At 44.2% G+C, this 18,582-nt stretch overlaps 1 protein-coding gene across 1 annotated transcript in view; it reads left to right on the forward strand.

The window, feature by feature from the left end:
* The first annotated feature begins 1,779 nt into the window (after window positions 1-1,779).
* Window positions 1,780-18,582, forward strand: part of grsf1 (G-rich RNA sequence binding factor 1) — a 35,336-nt gene continuing 18,533 nt past the window's right edge. Inside the window, exons 1-4 of the mRNA XM_043674474.1 lie at window positions 1,780-2,069; window positions 8,348-8,495; window positions 11,293-11,448; window positions 15,992-16,135. Of these exons, the coding sequence (XP_043530409.1) occupies window positions 1,875-2,069; window positions 8,348-8,495; window positions 11,293-11,448; window positions 15,992-16,135 (643 nt within the window). The 5' untranslated portion in view covers window positions 1,780-1,874. The remainder of the gene's footprint in view (window positions 2,070-8,347; window positions 8,496-11,292; window positions 11,449-15,991; window positions 16,136-18,582) is intronic.

The raw sequence follows: 18,582 nt of genomic DNA on the forward strand, positions 1-18,582 counted from the left end.
CCCACATCCCATAAATGAATAAACAAGCCCTAACCTAAGACTGCAACTTGCACATCTCACAAATGTTAGTTAGGACTGAGGCTGGATAATAATGGCATTCCTATTTATTCATACTATTTCTACAATCTTTCAGAGGAAGACTGTTATAACTTGCTGGACCAGTGAGGTGGTATTATGTGTATATCCTCCTGTGCTACAGATGGTGATGTGTGTAGACGTTAGTATCAAACAGTTTTTAACAGCACAAAGAGAGGCCCTTTGGCTCATAATATCTACTCTTGTCACAAATTAACCATCCATTCAAATCCATTGTCTAGCACTCAGAGTTGCACACAATGGCATTTCAAGTGTCCATCTACTCTTAAATGCCTTGAGGATTTCCTGTCTTTACCACCCTCTCAGGTAGTGGCTTCTAGATACTCATGACTTCTGGATGAAAATGAAGTCCTCCAATCCCCTCTAAACCTCCAGCTCCTTATCCTAGATCTGTGCCCCTAGTCATTGACCCTTCTACAAAGAGGAAATAATTTCTCCCTCTCTCACCTATCTCTGACCCCCAGAATTCTGTCCCCCTCATCCTTCTGTGCTCGAAGGAAAATAACCCCGGCCTCTCTCGGCTCTGTCCACCGCTGAATCGCTCCATCCCAGGCAACATCCTGGGGAATCTCCTCCACACACCCTCCAGTGCAACCACATCCTTCCTATAGTGCGGATGCAGAATTGCACAGAGTGCTCCAGCTGTGTCCTAACGAGTGTTATATACAGCTCCCTTATAACCTTCCTGCTCTTATATTCAATGTTGTGACTAATAAAGGTAAGTGGCCCACATATCTTCTTAACCACCTGTCTTGCTACCTTTAATGTCCATACACTTAATGGTAAAGTCCTAGGGAGTGCTGCTGAACAAAGAGACCTTGGAGTGCAGGTTCATAGCTCCTTGAAAGTGGAATCGCAGGTAGGTAGAATAGTGAAAAAGGCGTCTGGTATGCTTTCCTTTATTGGTCAGAGTATTGAGTACATGAGTTGGGAGGTCATGTTGCGGCTGTACACAACATTGGTTAGGCCATTTTTGGAATATTGTGTGTAATTCTGGTCTCCTTCCTATCGGAAGGATATTGTGAAACTTGAAAGGGTTCAGAAAAGATTTACAAGGATGTTACCAGGATTGGAGGATTGGAGCTATAGGGAGAGGCTGAACAGGGTGACTTTATAGAGGTTTATAAAGTTATGAGGAGCATGGATAGGCTAAATAGACAAAGCATTTTCCTTGGGGTCAGGGATTCCAGAACTAGAGGGGCATAGGTTTAGGGTGAGAGGGGAAAGATATAAAATAGAACTAAGGGGCAACGTTTTCACACAGAGGGTGGTACGTGTATGGATTTCCATGCTGTACATCTCTATGACTCTATGACATGCACAAAAAACAGACAGCCTCCCGTGCTATGGGTGGCGCTGTGTGTGGAGGTTAATGAGGCAGCCTTCCGAGCTCTGGGTGGCGCGTGGAGGTTAATGGTTAGCATCCCTTCCGATAGGTGGCGCTGCGTGTGGAGGTTAATGGTTAGCCTCCCGTCCTTTCGGTGGCGCTGTGTGTGGAGGTTAATGGTGAGCCTCCCGTCCTTTCGGTGGCGCTGTGTGTGGAGGTTAATGGTGAGCCTCCCGTCCTATCGGTGGCGCTGTGTGTGGAGGTTAATGGTGAGCCTCCCATCCTATCGGTGGCGCTGTGTGTGGAGGTTAATGGTGAGCCTCCCGTCCTATCGGTGGCGCTGTGTGTGGAGGTCCTGTAGCCGATGCCGGGGCCTCAGTGAGCGAGGGGAGAGGCTGCTGGCGGTACCGGCTCTGGCGAGCGATTCAGTCCGGATCCTGATCCGGTCTCCATGGCCGTCAGCTCCAGGCTTGGTGTCTTCCTGAATCTGCGTGCTCTATCCCGGGCTTACAGCCTGTTGGTGGCCGGAGGCCGGAGTCCCTGCTTCCCGTCAGTGTCGGTGTCAGTGAAGGAGCCGCAGGCCCGGAGTGGGGCCTCGGCCTCGAGTACAGTCAGGGCCGGGCTCCATCCCCGCTACTCACATCAGGTAAGAAGCTGCTGGTGGGAAATGGGGACTACAACCAGGAATGCACCCTCATCAATCCACATAAACATCTTTGCAATTGAAGAAATATAAATGTGTTTATAAAATGCTGTTAAAGTGTTAAGTGCTGAGTTATGGAAAATATAAAGTCATGATGTAAATGTCCCATTTCAAAAAAGTCTTAGTAAAATAGTTATATAAAGTATTTCATATGTGTCAGCATTGAAGATAATGTTGTATTTAATGTGCATTTATTTATGGATAATTGTGTGTGTTGGCTGTATTACTGCAGCTTGGACTCAGAGCATCTAATGTTGTAAAATGCCCTTTGGTTGGTCATTACAGACAATTTTACAACACAGCCAGGTATTAGGATAAATAACCACAACTTGATCAAGGAGGAGTTCAGTTTAAAGGGGATTCTAACGGAGGAGGAGGGGGTTGCAGGGATTTAGGGAGGGGATTTCAGAATTAGGACCCAGGCCACTGAAGGCAGAGCTGCCAACGACAGAGCGACTCAACTCAGAGAGATTTGTTCACTGGAGACCAGAATTAGGCTGAAAGGGTGTTTTCCCTAGTGGGAGAGACTAGACCTAGGGGATACAGTTTAAAAATAAGGCACTGACTATTTAAGACTATCATGAGAAATATTTTTTAGACTACGTTAAAGCTAGGTTAGTTGATTATTTGACTAACGAGTCAGTCAAAGGATAACAGGCAGGAATGCGAAGTTCATCAAATCAGTCAGGATATTAATTGGCAAGAAGGCTTGAGGGACTGAATAGCCTACTCCTGATTTGTTGGGGTATGAATTCTGGGATCTGAAGTTTGTAGAACTATTTTTAAGATGTTAGGAGAAAGGTATAGAGGCGACATCAGAGGTAGATTTTTTTATGCAGAGAGTTGTGAATGCATGGAATGCGTTGCCAGCTGTGGTGGTGGGAGCAGAGTCATTGGGGACATTTAAGCAACTGCTGGACATGCACATGGAGAGCAGTGAGTTGAGGGGTGCGTAGGTTAGGTTATTTTACATTAGGATTAATCCTCGGCACAACATCGTGGGTCACAGGGCCTGTTCTGTGCTGTACTTTTCTATGTTCTATGTTCTAACTGGAGACTGGGAGGGATGAGGCCAAGGTGAGATTTCAAAACAAGGATGAAAATTTTTAAAATACAGGTGTGCCCAGACTGGGAACTAATGCAGCTAGCACAACATTAATGTATTAGTGTGAGAGTGTATTTATTCATGTTCCTAGTAAACACTGGTTAACTATAACGGATGCAGGTAACACTCTCTGTTGCTCATGAGCCTTCTCCTAACCAGTAAGTTTTAAAAGCTTCTCCATTTGATCACATCTGATTCACTCCCGTGGGTGCATCATTTTAGCAATATTGTCTGATGTTTGTGTTCATCTATCTAGATAACATTTCGCTGAACTTTTCCATTTTGTTTTTGGCTCATTGGTACTGTTATGGTATTCATCTTTGGCGTGCAATTGTTGCCAGCGGGCCCACCATTTATTACCTGTCCCTAATAGCCCTGGAGGAGCTGCTGGTGAGTTGTCTGTTTGAACTGCTGTGGTTCATTAGGCGGAGGGACAGCCACAGTTCTTTTAGGAAGAGAGTTCCAGGGTTTTGAGTTTTTGACAGTGAAGGAATGTTGGATTTGGGGTTTCATGTCAGGATGACATAGACTTGGAAGAGAACTTGCAAGTTTCTGATCATAGAAAATAGGAGCAGGAATAGGCCATTCGGCCACTCATCTTGCCCCCCCACCCCAGATGGTAGTGGTCACAGGTTAGGAAGATGATGCTGAAGGATCCTTCATAAATCTCTGCAATGCAACTCATAGATGGAGAAAGTGAGCACTGCAGATGCTGGAGCGTGTGGTGCTAGAAAAGCACAGCTGGTCAGGCAGCATCCAAGGAACAGGAAAATCGACGTTGTGGGCATAAGCCCTTCATCAGGAATGAGGCTTGTGGCCCAAAGGAGAGGAGGGTGGGGCTGGGGGGTGGGTAGCTGAAGATGGGGGTGATGGTGATAGGTCAGAGAGGAGGGTGGAGTGGATAGATGGGAAGGAAGATGGACAAATAGGACAGTTCAAGCTGAGTTGGAAGGTTGAGACTAGGATAAGGTGGAGCAAGGAGAAATGGGGAAACTGGTGAAATCCACATTGATCTGGTATGGCTGGAAGGTCCCAAGGCAGAAGACGTGTTTTTTCTCCAGGCTTCGGCTGGTTAGGGTTTGGCAGTAGAGGAGGCTCAGGATCTGCATGTTCTTGGTGGAGTGGGACGGGGAGTTAAAGTATCAGGTGGTTAGAGTCCGTTGCGCTTGATGTGGTCTCCTCTACATTGGGGAGACAGGATGCCAACTTGCGAAACGTTTCAGCAAACATCTCTGGGATATACGCATTAGCCAACCCCACTGCGCTGTGGCTGAACACTTTAACTCCCCCTCCCACTCCGCCAAAGACATGCAGGTCCTGGGCTGCCTTCACTGCCAAATCCTAGCCACCCAACACCTGGAGGAAGAATGCCTTGGGACTCTCTAACCACATGGTTTCAGTGTGGATTTCACCAGCTTCCTCATCTCCCCTCCCACCACCTTATCTCAGATCCAACCTTCCAGTTGGAACTGCCCTCTTGAACTCTCCTACCTTTCCATCTTCCTTCCCATCTATCTGCTCCACTCTCCCCTCCAATCTATCTCCATTACCCCCACCTGCATCCACCTATCGCATTCCCAGCTACTTTGCCCCCCCTGCCCCACCCCCTTCCCATTTATCTCTCAGCCCCCCTGGGCCAGAAGCCTCATTCCTGATGAAGGGCTTGTCCTCGAAATGTTGACTCTCCCGCTCCTCAGATGCTGCCTGATTTGCAGTGCTTTTCCAGTGCCACACTTTTCGAACTTGTAGATGCTGCTACTGAGCGTCAGTCTTAAAATGCTTAATATCATGGTGTTAATGAAGTAGGCTGCTTTTCCCTGGTGTCTTTTGAGCTGCTTATGTTATTGGGCCTGCACCCAGCTAGGCAAGTGGAGAATGTTCCGTCACATTCCTGACTTGTCTCCTGGATTAAGATCCTGTCAATGAATCTTGATTTGTGAACCAAACTCCAGCATGTCTTCATCATCAACATCTCAGATGCTAGGTCCAAGTTAAGATCCTACACATGTCCAATATCTTATTGAGATTTTTCTAACTCTGAAGCACAGCCTTGCATTGTCACTGGTTTAGCTCTCTCTGCTGTTAAAACCCAAGTCTATATCTTTATCACCTTCAAGATCAACCAGGAATGGACTGAGACTGCTGGCCCAACCATCGAAGCCCACATCCTGTGAGTGAGTGAATGAAAAACACGGTCTCACTCTTTGTTCCTGCTTCCCCCGTTCATTATCTACAACCAGTTCCGAGTGCTTCATTTAATGTTCTGAAGAAGAATCATGCTTGACTTGATATGTTAACTCTCTCTATCTCCACAAATGCTGCCAGACCTGCTTAGTTTCCCCCAGCATTCTGCCTGCCTCATGAAATGCGGTTCACCACTACAGCACATCCCACACTATTACCTTCTCCTTTTGTATTTTGTGCACCTTAGTCTCCTTGAGCTTGCTTCCTTTTCCTCCTTGATCCTACTCTGCCAACCTTGGAGATCCAACTCCACTCTGTATACAAGCTGGATTCTCCCAATATTAACTTTCTGATCATAGAAGCATAGAAAGTGGGAGCAGGAATAGGCCATTCAGCCCTTTGAGCCTGCCCCACCATTCCAGTGTGATATCTCTGATTATCCAACTCAGTCCCCTGTTCATGTTTTCTTCCACACCCTTTAGCCCTAAGGTCTGAATCTAACATCTTCTTAAGAAGGTTCTAGGCTGTGACCTCAATTTTTTTTTGGTAGAGAATCCCGCAGGCTCGCATTCTCTGGGTGGAGATGTTTCTCCAGTTTCAGTCCGAGATGGGCTCCCCATACCCTTAGATTGTGACCCGCGGTCATTAGGAAACAGGTATGTAGGTGAGAGGGTGCATTCACTGTACTCTACTTAGATTTCAGCAAGGCCTTTGGTTAAGGATCCACTTGGGGGACTGATAACAAAGGGAGGAGCCCATGGGCTGCAAGGACATTTGGTAAATTGGTTCCAGAATTGGTTAAGTGGCAGAAAGCAGTGGATAATGATCAGGGGGTATTTTTGTGATTGAAACGCTGTGACCAGTGCAGTTCCACTGGGTTCAGTGTTGGAACTCTTGCTGTTATGGTATCGATAAACAATTTTGGCTTGAATGCAGGAGGGTTGTTCTGTAAGTTCACAGATGATACAAAAATTGCAGTGTTGGCAAATAGTAAGGAGGATAGTTTTAAATTACAGGAGGATATAGATGGGCTGGTCAGTGGCCAATGGAATTCAATTCAAATAATTGAGAGGTGATGCACTTGGGCAGGAAGGCCAGGCAAGGGTATACATGGTGTTTGATAGGACTCTGAGAAGCACCGATTACCAGAGTGACCTTGTATGTGCAGCCACTGGTCCCTTAAGGTAGTGAGACAGGTACATAATGTTGTTAAAAAGGCACATGGGATACTTGCCTTTATCAGTTGAGTTAGAGAGTTGAAAAGCAGGAAGGTTTATACTGGAACTGTATAAAACATTGGTTGGATCACAGGTAGAGAATTGTGTACAGTTCTGGAATGGACATTGTAGGGGGATGTGATTGCACTGGAGCGAGTACAGAGGAGAGTCACTAGGATGTTGCCTGGGCTGGAGAGCTTCAGTTATAAAGATCAGTTTAGCATATTGGTTAGCAAGTGGAGTTGGAACAAGGGGTCTGTTTCTGTGCTGTATATCTCTGTGACTCTATAAGAGATTTTGGACAGACTGGGATGGATTTCCTTAGAAGATGAATTAGACATGATTGAGATGTATGAAGTGATGAGGGGCATAGACAGAGGAACATCTGCCCTTGGTTGAGGGATGAATCACAAGGATCATACATTTAAGAAAAGGGGCTGGAGGGTTTAGAGGGGCTGTGAGGAAAAATATTTTCAATCAGAGGGTGATGGGGAAGCTGCCTGTAATGGTGCTGGAGGCAGGAACTCTCATAACATTGAGGAAGTATTGTAGATGTGCACTTGTGGTGGCATGGCAAAGAGAGCGATGGAAAAAGCACTGGAAAATGGGATGAAAATAGTCAGGTGGTTGTTTTTAACTGGTGCATACAGAGTGGCCAACAGATCTTTACCTTGCAGTAAATCTCAATGACTCTACAACCCTGTGAAATCCTGTTAGAATTTTAGCCTTGTTGCGAAGCCCTTCCATACACACTACTGACCAGCTAAGCATATGTATATAATTTGGGACTAAACTGAATGGAGGGTGAAGAAAAGGAGTTGATCCACGTCAAGCTTCAGATAAGCTCAATCGTGGCTCTAAGTTAGGTCAGCCGGTATGGGGGATAAGTCTCGACCTCCCTCCCAGTCTCATTCTGATCCAGTGATCAATGTCAGCCTTGCAGCCTCCAGCCTCAGAACTACCTCCTTTATATTGCTCACTCCCACCTCTACCTTACCTCCACTGCTGTCAAAACATTTACTCAAAATCTCAAATACCCAACTGTCCAGTCTCCTGCCATCTGACTTTGCTAATCTTCAAATTATGCAAATATCTGCTTCTGGTATCTCCTTTTCAATTAAAGTCCTGTCCAACATTATCATCATCCTCGGTGATTGTCTCTGATTGCTGCATGACCCCAATATGAAATGTAAAATCCTCTCCTCCCCCCACACAATCCCTCTGGGTTCTTATTCCCACCTCATTACCCTCCAGCCTTTTATCATTGTTTTCCAGTGAGTGTTTTTCCAAAGGGCCCAGTGTATTCCTCACCAAACTGGTCATGATAAAGTCAGCACTGTTCAATTTTTTGTTAATGGACAGATTTTGTTTAGACTTCAGTCCACTGAAAATACACCTTGTTCAAAAATGGGCCAGGTTTTGACAAAATATGGGCCAACTCACAGTTATGTGATGGAAATCTGTGGCTCGGTGCCCAGATACACACTAGACATTGTGAAGAATCATCATTGTGGACTCAAAATGGTAAATCTGTTTCTGTCTCCACAGATACTGCATTTCTCCAGCATTAACTTCCGTTTTTGTTTCAGATTTCCAGCAATGGCAGTGCTTTGTGTTTCTATATTAGGCATTACTTCTGTGCTGGCAGTTTGCTGTGCTGTTTGTAGCCAGTCACCGTACTTTATTCCTTGTTTGTTTTCCCCAATCTAACGCAGGAGCCGTTTCAACCTGTGCACGAAGACTATCCCCCACTCCCTGATTATGTGCCAGCTCCAGTAGAGATGGGGACCGATGTGTTTGTAGTCAGGGCTCGGGGATTGCCATGGTCCTGCTCTGCAGAAGATGTGCTGAGTTTTTTCTCAGGTAAGCTATTTACCACAATCTAGATATCCTATCCATTTAATTTCTGCCCCTTGAGACTGATAGTAGCGTGACAGCTGCTTTATAAGAGTTGTTTTTTTAAATCTGTTGTGGAGTCCAATTTGTATTGCGATGTTTTTGTTGAAGACTGAGAGAGTACTCTGTGCTTGCTGGTCCAACAACCATAGCATTCTCATTCTCGAGCTCAAATGCTTTCGTAGCCTTACCTTCCCTATTTCTGGAAACACAGCCTCCGAGCTGATCTTCCATTTAAGTTAATCAAAACCAAACTTGCTGGAGACCCCGGTGTGGCAGCTTACAGTCCAATATAACTTTATTCTGCATTTTGATCTCCCAACCTCATCTTACATTTTGTGTTCCTTCAGAGCTGCCCTACATCCTGTTATTAATACCTGTTGTGGTCGTGCAGATGTGCCTTCTCTATCACCATTAACACTCCCTATTCCTTTTGTTCTGTGATTTCTAATGTCCTTCAACCTCTAAATTTCCCCTGTTCCACTTGCTCCTCCCCATCTTTTTCCACCATCTCAAACCCATCAAGTCCCCTTTGGTTTTGAGGAAGTCATTATTGGACTCAAAACATAACATTAAGGAGAAAATTGCAGCATAAATAGGATTAAATTGTTTGCAAGTTTGTTGTTTGTAATGGACATTGTGAGAGTGATTTTCCTATTCTACCTCAGTACAGCACCAGTTTCCAGGGTTCAAAGGCAAGGATAAGAACTTTAAAATTAAGGTGTTACTGAAAGCAGAAGCCAGAATAGATTAATAAATGGAGTGATGGGACTTGATGCAAGTTAGGATAGGGGTAGCAGAGTCTTGAATGAACTCAAATGTAAGGAGTGTGTGAAGCTGACCAGGAGAACATTAGTATAGTTGAGTCCGAAGGTGAGTTTCAGCAGTAAATGTGCTGAAGCAGGGACAGAGTCAGGCTGTAAATAGATGGTCTTACAATGGAGGGAATAATGAGGTGGCATGTTGTGGTGGGGGTCACATATTGATACTGACATTGCAGTCAGCTTAGGGCATCTGACACTGGCCAGGGAGAGGGATGAACTCTGGCAGTTTGTAGTAAAAATTGAAGCCATTGAACTTGATAAGAGATCAACAGTTGCAATAGCTCATGGAGAACTGAAGTAGATCCATATCCTTTCACTTGGTTCTTTCACATTCATAATGTTTTCTGGTTGTCATTGTTAGTTTGCAAATGATGATGCAGCTCAGCTCAGTTCCGTTCAATAGCATAATTTCCTGGTTTGGAGTATATTCACCGAGCTGGGAAGCTGGTTTGCAGGTGTTTTGTCCCCTGTCTCGGTGATATCTTTGGTGCTTTGGAGCCTCCTGTGAAGCGCTGCTGTACTGTGTCTTCTGGGATTTATTTGGTTCTGTTCCTGCTGCTTCCGGTTGTTCATTGTAGTAGCCGGGATATTGGGTCCAGGCCTACGTGTTTATTGGTGGAGCCTGTGGATGAGTGCCATGCTTCTCAAAATTCTCTGGCTATCCTCTGTTTGGCTTGTCCTATGATCATTGTGTTGTCCCAGTCGAATTTGTGGTCCTTGTCATCTGTGTGTGTGGCTACTGGGGCCAGCTGGTCGTGGCTAGTTGGTGTTCGTGGATTATTAGTTGTCTGCCTGTTTGTCCTATATACAGAAGAACCTCGATTATCCGAATGACACAGGCGGGGAGTATTTTGTCGGATAATCGAATGTCGGATAACACCGTTTCGCCAAGCATTGGGATCTTGCTGGATAATCTGAAATTCGGATGATCGAGGTTCCTCTATAGTGTTTTGTGCAGTCTTTGCATGGAATCTTGTAAATTATATTAGTCTTAGGTATCTGGTCTTTTGTCCTGGTGAGTTGTTATCTGAGCGGGGCTCTCGGCTGTCATGAATCCCAGTGGGCAGAGGGGTCTGTCTGTCAGTTCCATGACGTTTTTTATGTAAGGTGGCATGGTTAGTGAGTTAGGTCGTGGTATGGCCTTGTCACGTTGTTTGTCTTAAGATGTCATTGATGATGTCACCTAGACAGGGGATGAAACGTCTGCAGATCAACTTCCCAGCTCAGCGAGCATACCCCCAACCATGGCAACCAGCACCCGAGCTACAAACCTTTCCACAAACCTACAATAATTTCATCTTGGACTGATGGTGAGAGAGTTTCCGAATGACACAGGTGGGGAGTATTTTGTCGGATAATCGAATGTCGGATAACACCGTTCGCCAAGCATCGGGATCTTGCTGGATAATCTGAAATTCGATGATCGAGGTTCCTCTATAGTGTTTTGTGCAGTCTTTGCACGGAATCTTGTAAATTATATTAGTCTTAGGTATCTGGTCTTTTGTCCTGGTGAGTTGTTGTCTGAGCGGGGCTCTCGGCTGTCATGAATCACAGTTTAAAGACTGTGATGTATTGCATCTAACTCACTTCTGTTTGCAGCAAGTCAGTAATAATGTGTAAAATGGGCACTTGATGTACCAGTTGGTACAGAACACTGTCAGAGACAGTGCAGCACAGTGGCAAGTGTGTAGATGCTGTGATTCAAGAATATGCAGCACACGCTGGCTGACTGGTGCGTGCTAATGTCTATGTTCCACGCAATCCTCTGCCACCCTTGTTCACCTAGTGTTATTCCCAATCTGTCAGTGATTTGCTTACATGTATTGGGTTGCAGATGTCAAACCTGTTTGGTCTGCTGGTAGCCCTGTTTTCTGCTGTGTCTCTGGGTGTAGACTCATGCTTTCTCTTTGTCTACATATCTCTTTGTTTCTCTGGATTAGATTGTGGCGTTGTGGATGGTATTAAAGGTGTGCACTTCCTGTGCAGCAGAGGTGGCAAGCCAAGTGGAGAAGCAATTATTGAACTCCAGTCTGCAGAAGATGTGAAAAAAGCTCTGGAAAAGCACAAGAAATACTTGGGGCAGCGTTACATTGAGGGTACAGTATCATGAACTTCAGAATCCTGAATTACAAGGTCTGAGGAACCTTTTCTTCTCCTTTATAATTACACATCATAGGAAGAAGTCATTCAGCTCAATGTCACTTTGCAAGTGCTACCTATTTTATCCAATGTGCTCGTAACCATTTACAGATTTTTTCAAAATTATTTGTATTTCCCTGGTGCGTTTTCCCCAAAGCCATACCTCAGCCAGTCAGAATTGACTTGTCAACCGATCAGCGACTTTTTCTCATGCAGTATAAGTTGTTCCTCCCTTCAAATTTTGCAATCTTGCATCTGTTAATGTGAGGGCAAGACAAATGATTTTGACAACATGACTCATTTTTCACAGCTATACTCAAGTTCCATCCTGCCCAACAACTGTTCTTCCTTCGCAGATGTTTATCTGTTGTCCTTTTGAAAGTTGCTGTTGAATCAGTTACTACTGCCTTTTTAGTACATTTCAGATCATAGCTCACGGTCTAAAAGGATTTACTGATATTGCCACCTCTGTTTCTTTTACTTGAAACTGTCTTCTTGTCTGGCAATGATCTAATGTAGATCATAGAATTCCTACAGTGTGGAAACAGGCCATTTGGCACAATAAGTCCACAATGACCCTCCAAAGGGTAACCCACCCAGACCCATTCTCCTAACCTATTACTCTATATTTAGCCCTGACTAGAGTCATAGAGTCATACAGCATGGAAACAGACCCTTCGGTCCAACCCGTCCACGCTGATCAGATATCCCAACCCAATCTAGTCCCACCTGCCAACACCCGGCCCATATCCCTCCAAATCCTTCCTATTCATATACCCATCCAAATGCCTCTTAAATGTTGCAATTGTACCAGCCTCCACCACATCCTCTGGCAGCTCATTCCATACACGTACCACCCTCTGTGTGAAAACGGTGCCCCATAAGTCTCTTTTATATCTTTCCCCTCTCACCCTAAACCTATGCCCTCTTGTTCTAGACTCCCCGACCTCGGGGAAAATACTTTGTCTATTTATCCTATCCATGCCCCTCATAATTTTGTAAACCTCTATAAGGTCACCCCTCAGCATCTGACGCTCCAGGGAAAACAGCCCCAGCCTTCACCCTCTCCAACCTCCGATGCTCCAGGGAAAACAGCCCCAGCCTGTTCAGCCTCTCCCTATAGTTCAAATCTTCCAACCCTGGCAACATCCTTGTAAATCTTTTATGAGCCCTTTTAAATTTCACAACATCTTTCTGATAGGAAGGCGACCAGAATTGCACGCAATATTCCAACAGTGGCCTAACCAATGTCCTGTACAGCCGCAACATGACCTCCCAACTCCGGTACTCAATACTCTGACCAATAAAGGAAAGCATACCAAACGCCGCCTTCACTATCCTATCTATCTACGACTCCACTTTCAAGGAGCTATGAACCTGCACTCCAAGGTCTCTTTATTCAGCAACACTCCCTAGGACCTTACCATTAAGTGTATAAGTCCTGCTAAGATTTGTTTTCCCAAATGCAGCACCTCACATTTATCTGAATCAAACTTCATCTGCCACTTCTCAGCCATTGGCCCATCTGATCAAGATCCCATTGTAATCTGAGTTAACCCTCTTTGCTGTCCACTACACCTCCAATTTTGGTGTCATCTGCAAACTAACTAACCATACTCTTATGCTAACATCCAAATCATTTATATAAATGACAAAAAGTAGAGGACCCAGCACCAATCCTTGCGGCACTCCACTGGTCACAGGCCTCCAGTCTGAAAAACAACCCTCCACCACCACCCTCTGTCTTCTACCTTTTAGCCAGTTCTGTATCCAAATGGCTAGTTCTCCCTGTATTCCATGAGATCTAACCTTATTAATCAGTCTCCCATGGGAAACCTTGTCGAGTGCCTTACTGAAGTCCATATAGATCACATCTCTCATTCTGCCCTTATCAATCCTCTTCGTTACTTCTTCAAAGAACTCAATCAAGTTTGTGAGACATGATTACCCACGCACAAAGCCATGTTGACTATCCCTAATCAGTCTTTACCTTTCCAAATAAGTGTACATCCTGTCCCCCAGCATTCCCTCCAACAACTTGCCCACCACCGACGTCGACTACTGTACCTAACGTTCATATTCCTGAACATTATGGGCCATTTAGCACGGCCAATTCACCTGACCTGCACATCTTTGGACTGTGGGAGGAAACAGGAGCACCCAGAGGAAACCCACGCTCACAAGGGGAGAATGCGCAAACACAAGGAGGCTGGATTCGAACCTGGGTCACTGGCACTGTGAGGTAGTTATACTAACCACTGAGCCACTGTGCCACGTTCTGATTTTCTTAGTCACTTGTGGCCTAGCCTGGTGTAGTCTTAAGATTTTCATGAAGTTTTGAGTTTCCTTGCTATTACCGTGAATTGCCATGGTGTTATTCCATGTGTTGACACTGAGCTGAGTCTTTGTTGCCATTTGCTGTGATGGTCCCAAGGGGCTGAATGCTATTCTGTTGTGCTGCATCTCCCTGAGGCGAGGGAGGCAGAGGTTGGGTCAACATCCTGAAGGTTCTGACAATTGCTGACTTTTATAAATGATCACTGGCTATTGTACAGAAACCCCTGTCCAATATACATATCCAGAAGACTCTGTCCTATGATACTGTCTTGTTACCATTAATGTTTAGCAACACTTGCAGTTGAAATAAAATCCTTCTTAGCCTTAATAACTGATATAATCTTCATATTTTGCAGGCTTGGATCAAATTATTCTGAGATGCAACTGAAACATGAACGGTAGCATAACCAGTGCCTCAGAAAAGCAACCCTTACAGATTATAGTAGAATACATGGTGATAAAGGGCAGGAGAGATTGGTTGGGCTGAGTGGCTTAATTTTGTTATGTTGGATTTTTGGTTCCAAATGGAATCAGCAAAAGTGACTTTGCCTTGCATTGACGTCTACTCAGCAATAAACAACCGAGAGTATATAATTAATGTTTTCAGTCCAATCTGAATCTTTTGGTTTTGAAGAAGAGTCTTTGAACTTGAAACGTTAATTTTATTTCTTTCACCACAGATATTGCGAGGCCTGCTTTCTATTTTTATTTCAGATCTCCAGAATCTACTGTAGTTTGCTTTTGGTGTTTAAACTATAAACAGAAAATGCTAGAAATGTTCAGGCGAGACAAATCTGCAGAGACGTATCTACGGATGTTGCCTGATTTGATGAGGATTTGTTTATATTTCAGGTTTCCAACGTCAGTATTTTGCTTTGTATGTGATATACACATCATCCTGGTTCTTTAATAGAATGAGCTTTATGGCCCCAGCCCACACTTAAGCATAGTTAATCATCAGCCATGTTAAGATGTTGATGTAGCATCAGTGACTTTGTCTCATTATCCAGTCCCAGTACAATACTGCCATTTGATGACTACTAATAGAATGCTATTAAAACCCCTGATAGGGTAGACATTGTCAGGAAAGATTGAACAAGCTAGAGCTCTTTCCTCCAGCTGAATTGTTGCAAGTTCTGTACCAAAGGCTATCAGTGAGCCTGGAATTAAAGGCCATTAATTTAAGAGCATCACTAATATTTTTACTCTAAATCAAGAGAAACCAATTTTTTCCTGGAGACTTCTATTGCCTGTCCCAGTTACCCCTTTGAAGGTGGGGGTGAGCTTCCTCCTGCAGTCCATGTGCTGTAGGTAGACACTCATCCCCCCCTTAGGAAGGGAATTCCAGCATTTTTGACTCAGTGACAGTGAAGAGATGGTGATATATGTCCAAGTCAGGATGGTGAGAGGCTTGGAGGGGAACATGCAGAAGATGGTGTCCCTCTGTATCTGTTGCCCTTGTCCTTCTAGTGCAAGTAGTTTGAAAGGTGCTCTCTAAGGATGTACGCTAAGTTGTCGGTTTGTGTTATTTCATTTGACTTTGGGAAATAATAATAAGCATAATTGTTTTGTAAATCCTTTTGTTTCATTCCATAACATCCAGTAACATTTGTTACTGTCTCGTCACTCCACCATTGGATGGATGTGTCTTCAACTTCCTGGCTACCTAAGCTCTGGAATTCCCTCACTAAACTACTCCGCCTCTGACTCATCCTTAACTAAGGTTTTGTCATTAGTCCTAATATCTCCCTATCTGGTTTAGTGTCAGACTCAGTCTAATTTATGCCCATGTGAAATATCTTGAGCTTTTTACTGTTAAAGGTACTACAGTATATACAGTAAATGCTAGTCGTTTTCCAACGCACTATAATTAGCACATGAGCCTTTTTTTAAAATTGCCCTAAGCTCCTCCTGAGTTTCTTACTTTGACTGGAGGGGAAGGGTTGGACAGATTACCTCTCTATTGCTGTCTGTACCATCAAGCAGAATCCAAAAAGCACCTTACTTATTTTTGGCTTGAAATGGAGAGAACAAAAGTCAAAATGGAGAAATATTGAGATAAATTATAAGTTGTACAGCTTAGAATAAAGTATGTGTTTTTCTGAAGAGTAACTTTCACAAAAAGAAGTTAACTAATCAAACTTTTTGCCTCACCTGCCACAGTGTTTGAACTAAACAACAATGATGTCAGCGTCCTACTGAAAAGGCTCCACTCCAGTGAAAATGAATTGACTGATGGTCGCGTTGTGCGTCTGAGGGGCCTACCGTTTAGCTGTACCGTGGAGGACATCACTCAATTCTTTGCTGGTTTGTTGACTTTTTCTTTGCAAAATCTTTTGTTCTTGGCCTGTAGCTATCTGTGTTTATGTATGTTAAATGCGCTTTGGTGCTGTTCAACTCATCCTAGCATTCTTTCTCCAAGGCACTGCCAATTATCTTTTACAAATATTTATCAAAGTCCCCCCTTTGAAGATTACTGTTGAATCAGTTTCCATTGATATTTTAATTTACTGCATTCCAGATCAAAACTGCTGTTCTTGGCTGATTCTGTTTTGAGAGAATTAGTTTAATTGCTGCATCTTGTGGGCGGCACGGTGGCACAGTGGTTAGCACTGCTGCCTCACAGCGCCTGAGACCCTGGTTCAATTCCTGCCTCAGGCGACTGACTGTGTGGAGTTTGCACGTTCTCCCAGTGTCTGCGTGGGTTTCCTCCGGGTGCTCCGGTTTCCTCCCACAGTCCAAAGATATGCAGGGTCAGGTGAATTGGCCATACTAAATTGCCCGTAGTGTTAGGTAAGGGGTAAGTGTGGGGGTGTGGGTGGGTTTCGCTTCGGCGGGTCGGTGTGGACTTGTTGGGCCGAAGGGCCTGTTTCCACACTGTAATCTAATCTAATCTAATCTAATCTTGGTCTTTATGAAGTTCTGTGAATCAGGATCTTCTGTCCATTTATTCTGACAGTCCTATTAATTGCTTTAATATGTATTTGTTTAAAGTAAAAATCTATTTCTAAGTTTTTATGCCCCGTACCCACTGTGTTGGAAGCCTTGTCCATCTCTTTGAGTGAGTGATAGAGGGCAAAAAATGGTTGAAGCGTTTTAGTGAAGACCTTTGTAAAGATCTGGAACGGTAAACTGAAGGGGAGTTCTTCCGTTTCAAATAAAAGGATTAAGAGGAGTGCAGCTGTTTTGGCCTATCTTATTGAATCAGGCCAAATTGATTAAAATGATCATCTAATCATGATTGTGAACTCTCATTTTCTTACCTGGCTTGAAATAAAATCCCTGAATAATCTGTATCAAGCCTGACCTTATCACATGCTCTCCCCTCTGACCTATTGTAATTACTCCCCACCTGCACCTACCTATCCCCTTCCCGGCGACCTTTCCCCACCCCCATTCCTCCTATTCATTTCTCAGCCCCCTCTCCTTCTGACATTCCTGATGAAGGGTTTATGCTCAAAACGTCGACTCTCCTGCTCCTCGGATGCTGCCTGATCAGCTGTGCTCTCCCAGCGCCACACTTTTCAACAGTTACCACGTGCAGCATGTTCGTCAGTCTGTACTGTGACTGAGCCTGAACTGTGCCATTGGGAATTGAAGACAGTGCTTTGCTTCTATATTTAAATCCTAATATGTACAATTTTAGATTGGTTGGTGATATTTGTTGGAAAGGTGTGCAGAGGCAAGGTGGCAAAATCTGCTAAAATAGGTGGGAAAGTACATTGTTTTTTGTTTGTTGTGGGAGTCACCCTCTGTGACAGAGCTCTGAGCTTTAGCAAGGACACCCATGGAGGGAAGGGGGCACCCATCGAGCCCCAGAGACTGAAGAAGACAAAAGCTGTTTTCACGTATAGGTTGAGTGGACAAAAATCTGGCAACAAGCCTGGAGCAACATCAAGTTCACTTTGTCAGGAAGAATGAAAATGCAGAATATCTGTGGAATCCCAAGGTGCAGAGGGATTTAGGTGTTCTGGTACATGAGAAACAAAACCGTAGGATGCAGGTAGAACACGTAATCAAGAAGGTTAATGGGATTCTAGCCTTTATTATGAGAAGAATGGGAAAACATAAAGGTGAGAATGTTATGCTTCACTTCTACAGGACCTTAGTCCACATGTCAAATACAGTGCAGTTTTGGCCTCCTTATTTAAGGAATAATCTAACAGTATTGTTGCTGGTTCGGAGGAGACTTGCTGGATTGAATGACTTATGAGGATGTGTTGGACAGGCTGCACTTGTGTCCATTGGAGTGAAGGGTGAGTTGACACCCTTAATACGATAAGCTTCAATCTTCAATTTGAGCGGGAGAGGGTACAATCGGAAGTGACAATATTTCTGTTGAATAAAGGGAACTATGGAGCTATGAGGGAGGAGCTGGCCAAAGTTCAATGGTGCAATACCTTAGCAGGGATGACAGTGGAGGAATAATGGCAGATATTTCTGTGTATAATGCAGAAGTTGCAGGATCAGTTCATTCCAAAAAGGAAGAAAGAAGAAAGATCCTAGGAGGAGGCATGAGTGGCCGTGGCTGACGAGGGAAGTTAAGAAACATATAAAGTTAAAAGAGAAAAAGTATAACATAACAAAGGTAAGTGGGAAAACGAAGGATTGGGAAGCTTTTAAAGAACAACAGAGGATTACTAAGAAGGAAATACGCAAAGAAAAAATGAGGTACGAAGGTAAACTGGCCAAAAATATAAAGGAGAATAGTAAAAGCTTTTTTAGGTATGTGAAAGGCAAAAAAAATGGTTAAG

This window comes from Chiloscyllium plagiosum, chromosome 32 (genome assembly GCF_004010195.1).
Source record: "Chiloscyllium plagiosum isolate BGI_BamShark_2017 chromosome 32, ASM401019v2, whole genome shotgun sequence".
In the NCBI taxonomy this organism is placed as follows: Eukaryota; Metazoa; Chordata; class Chondrichthyes; order Orectolobiformes; family Hemiscylliidae; genus Chiloscyllium; species Chiloscyllium plagiosum.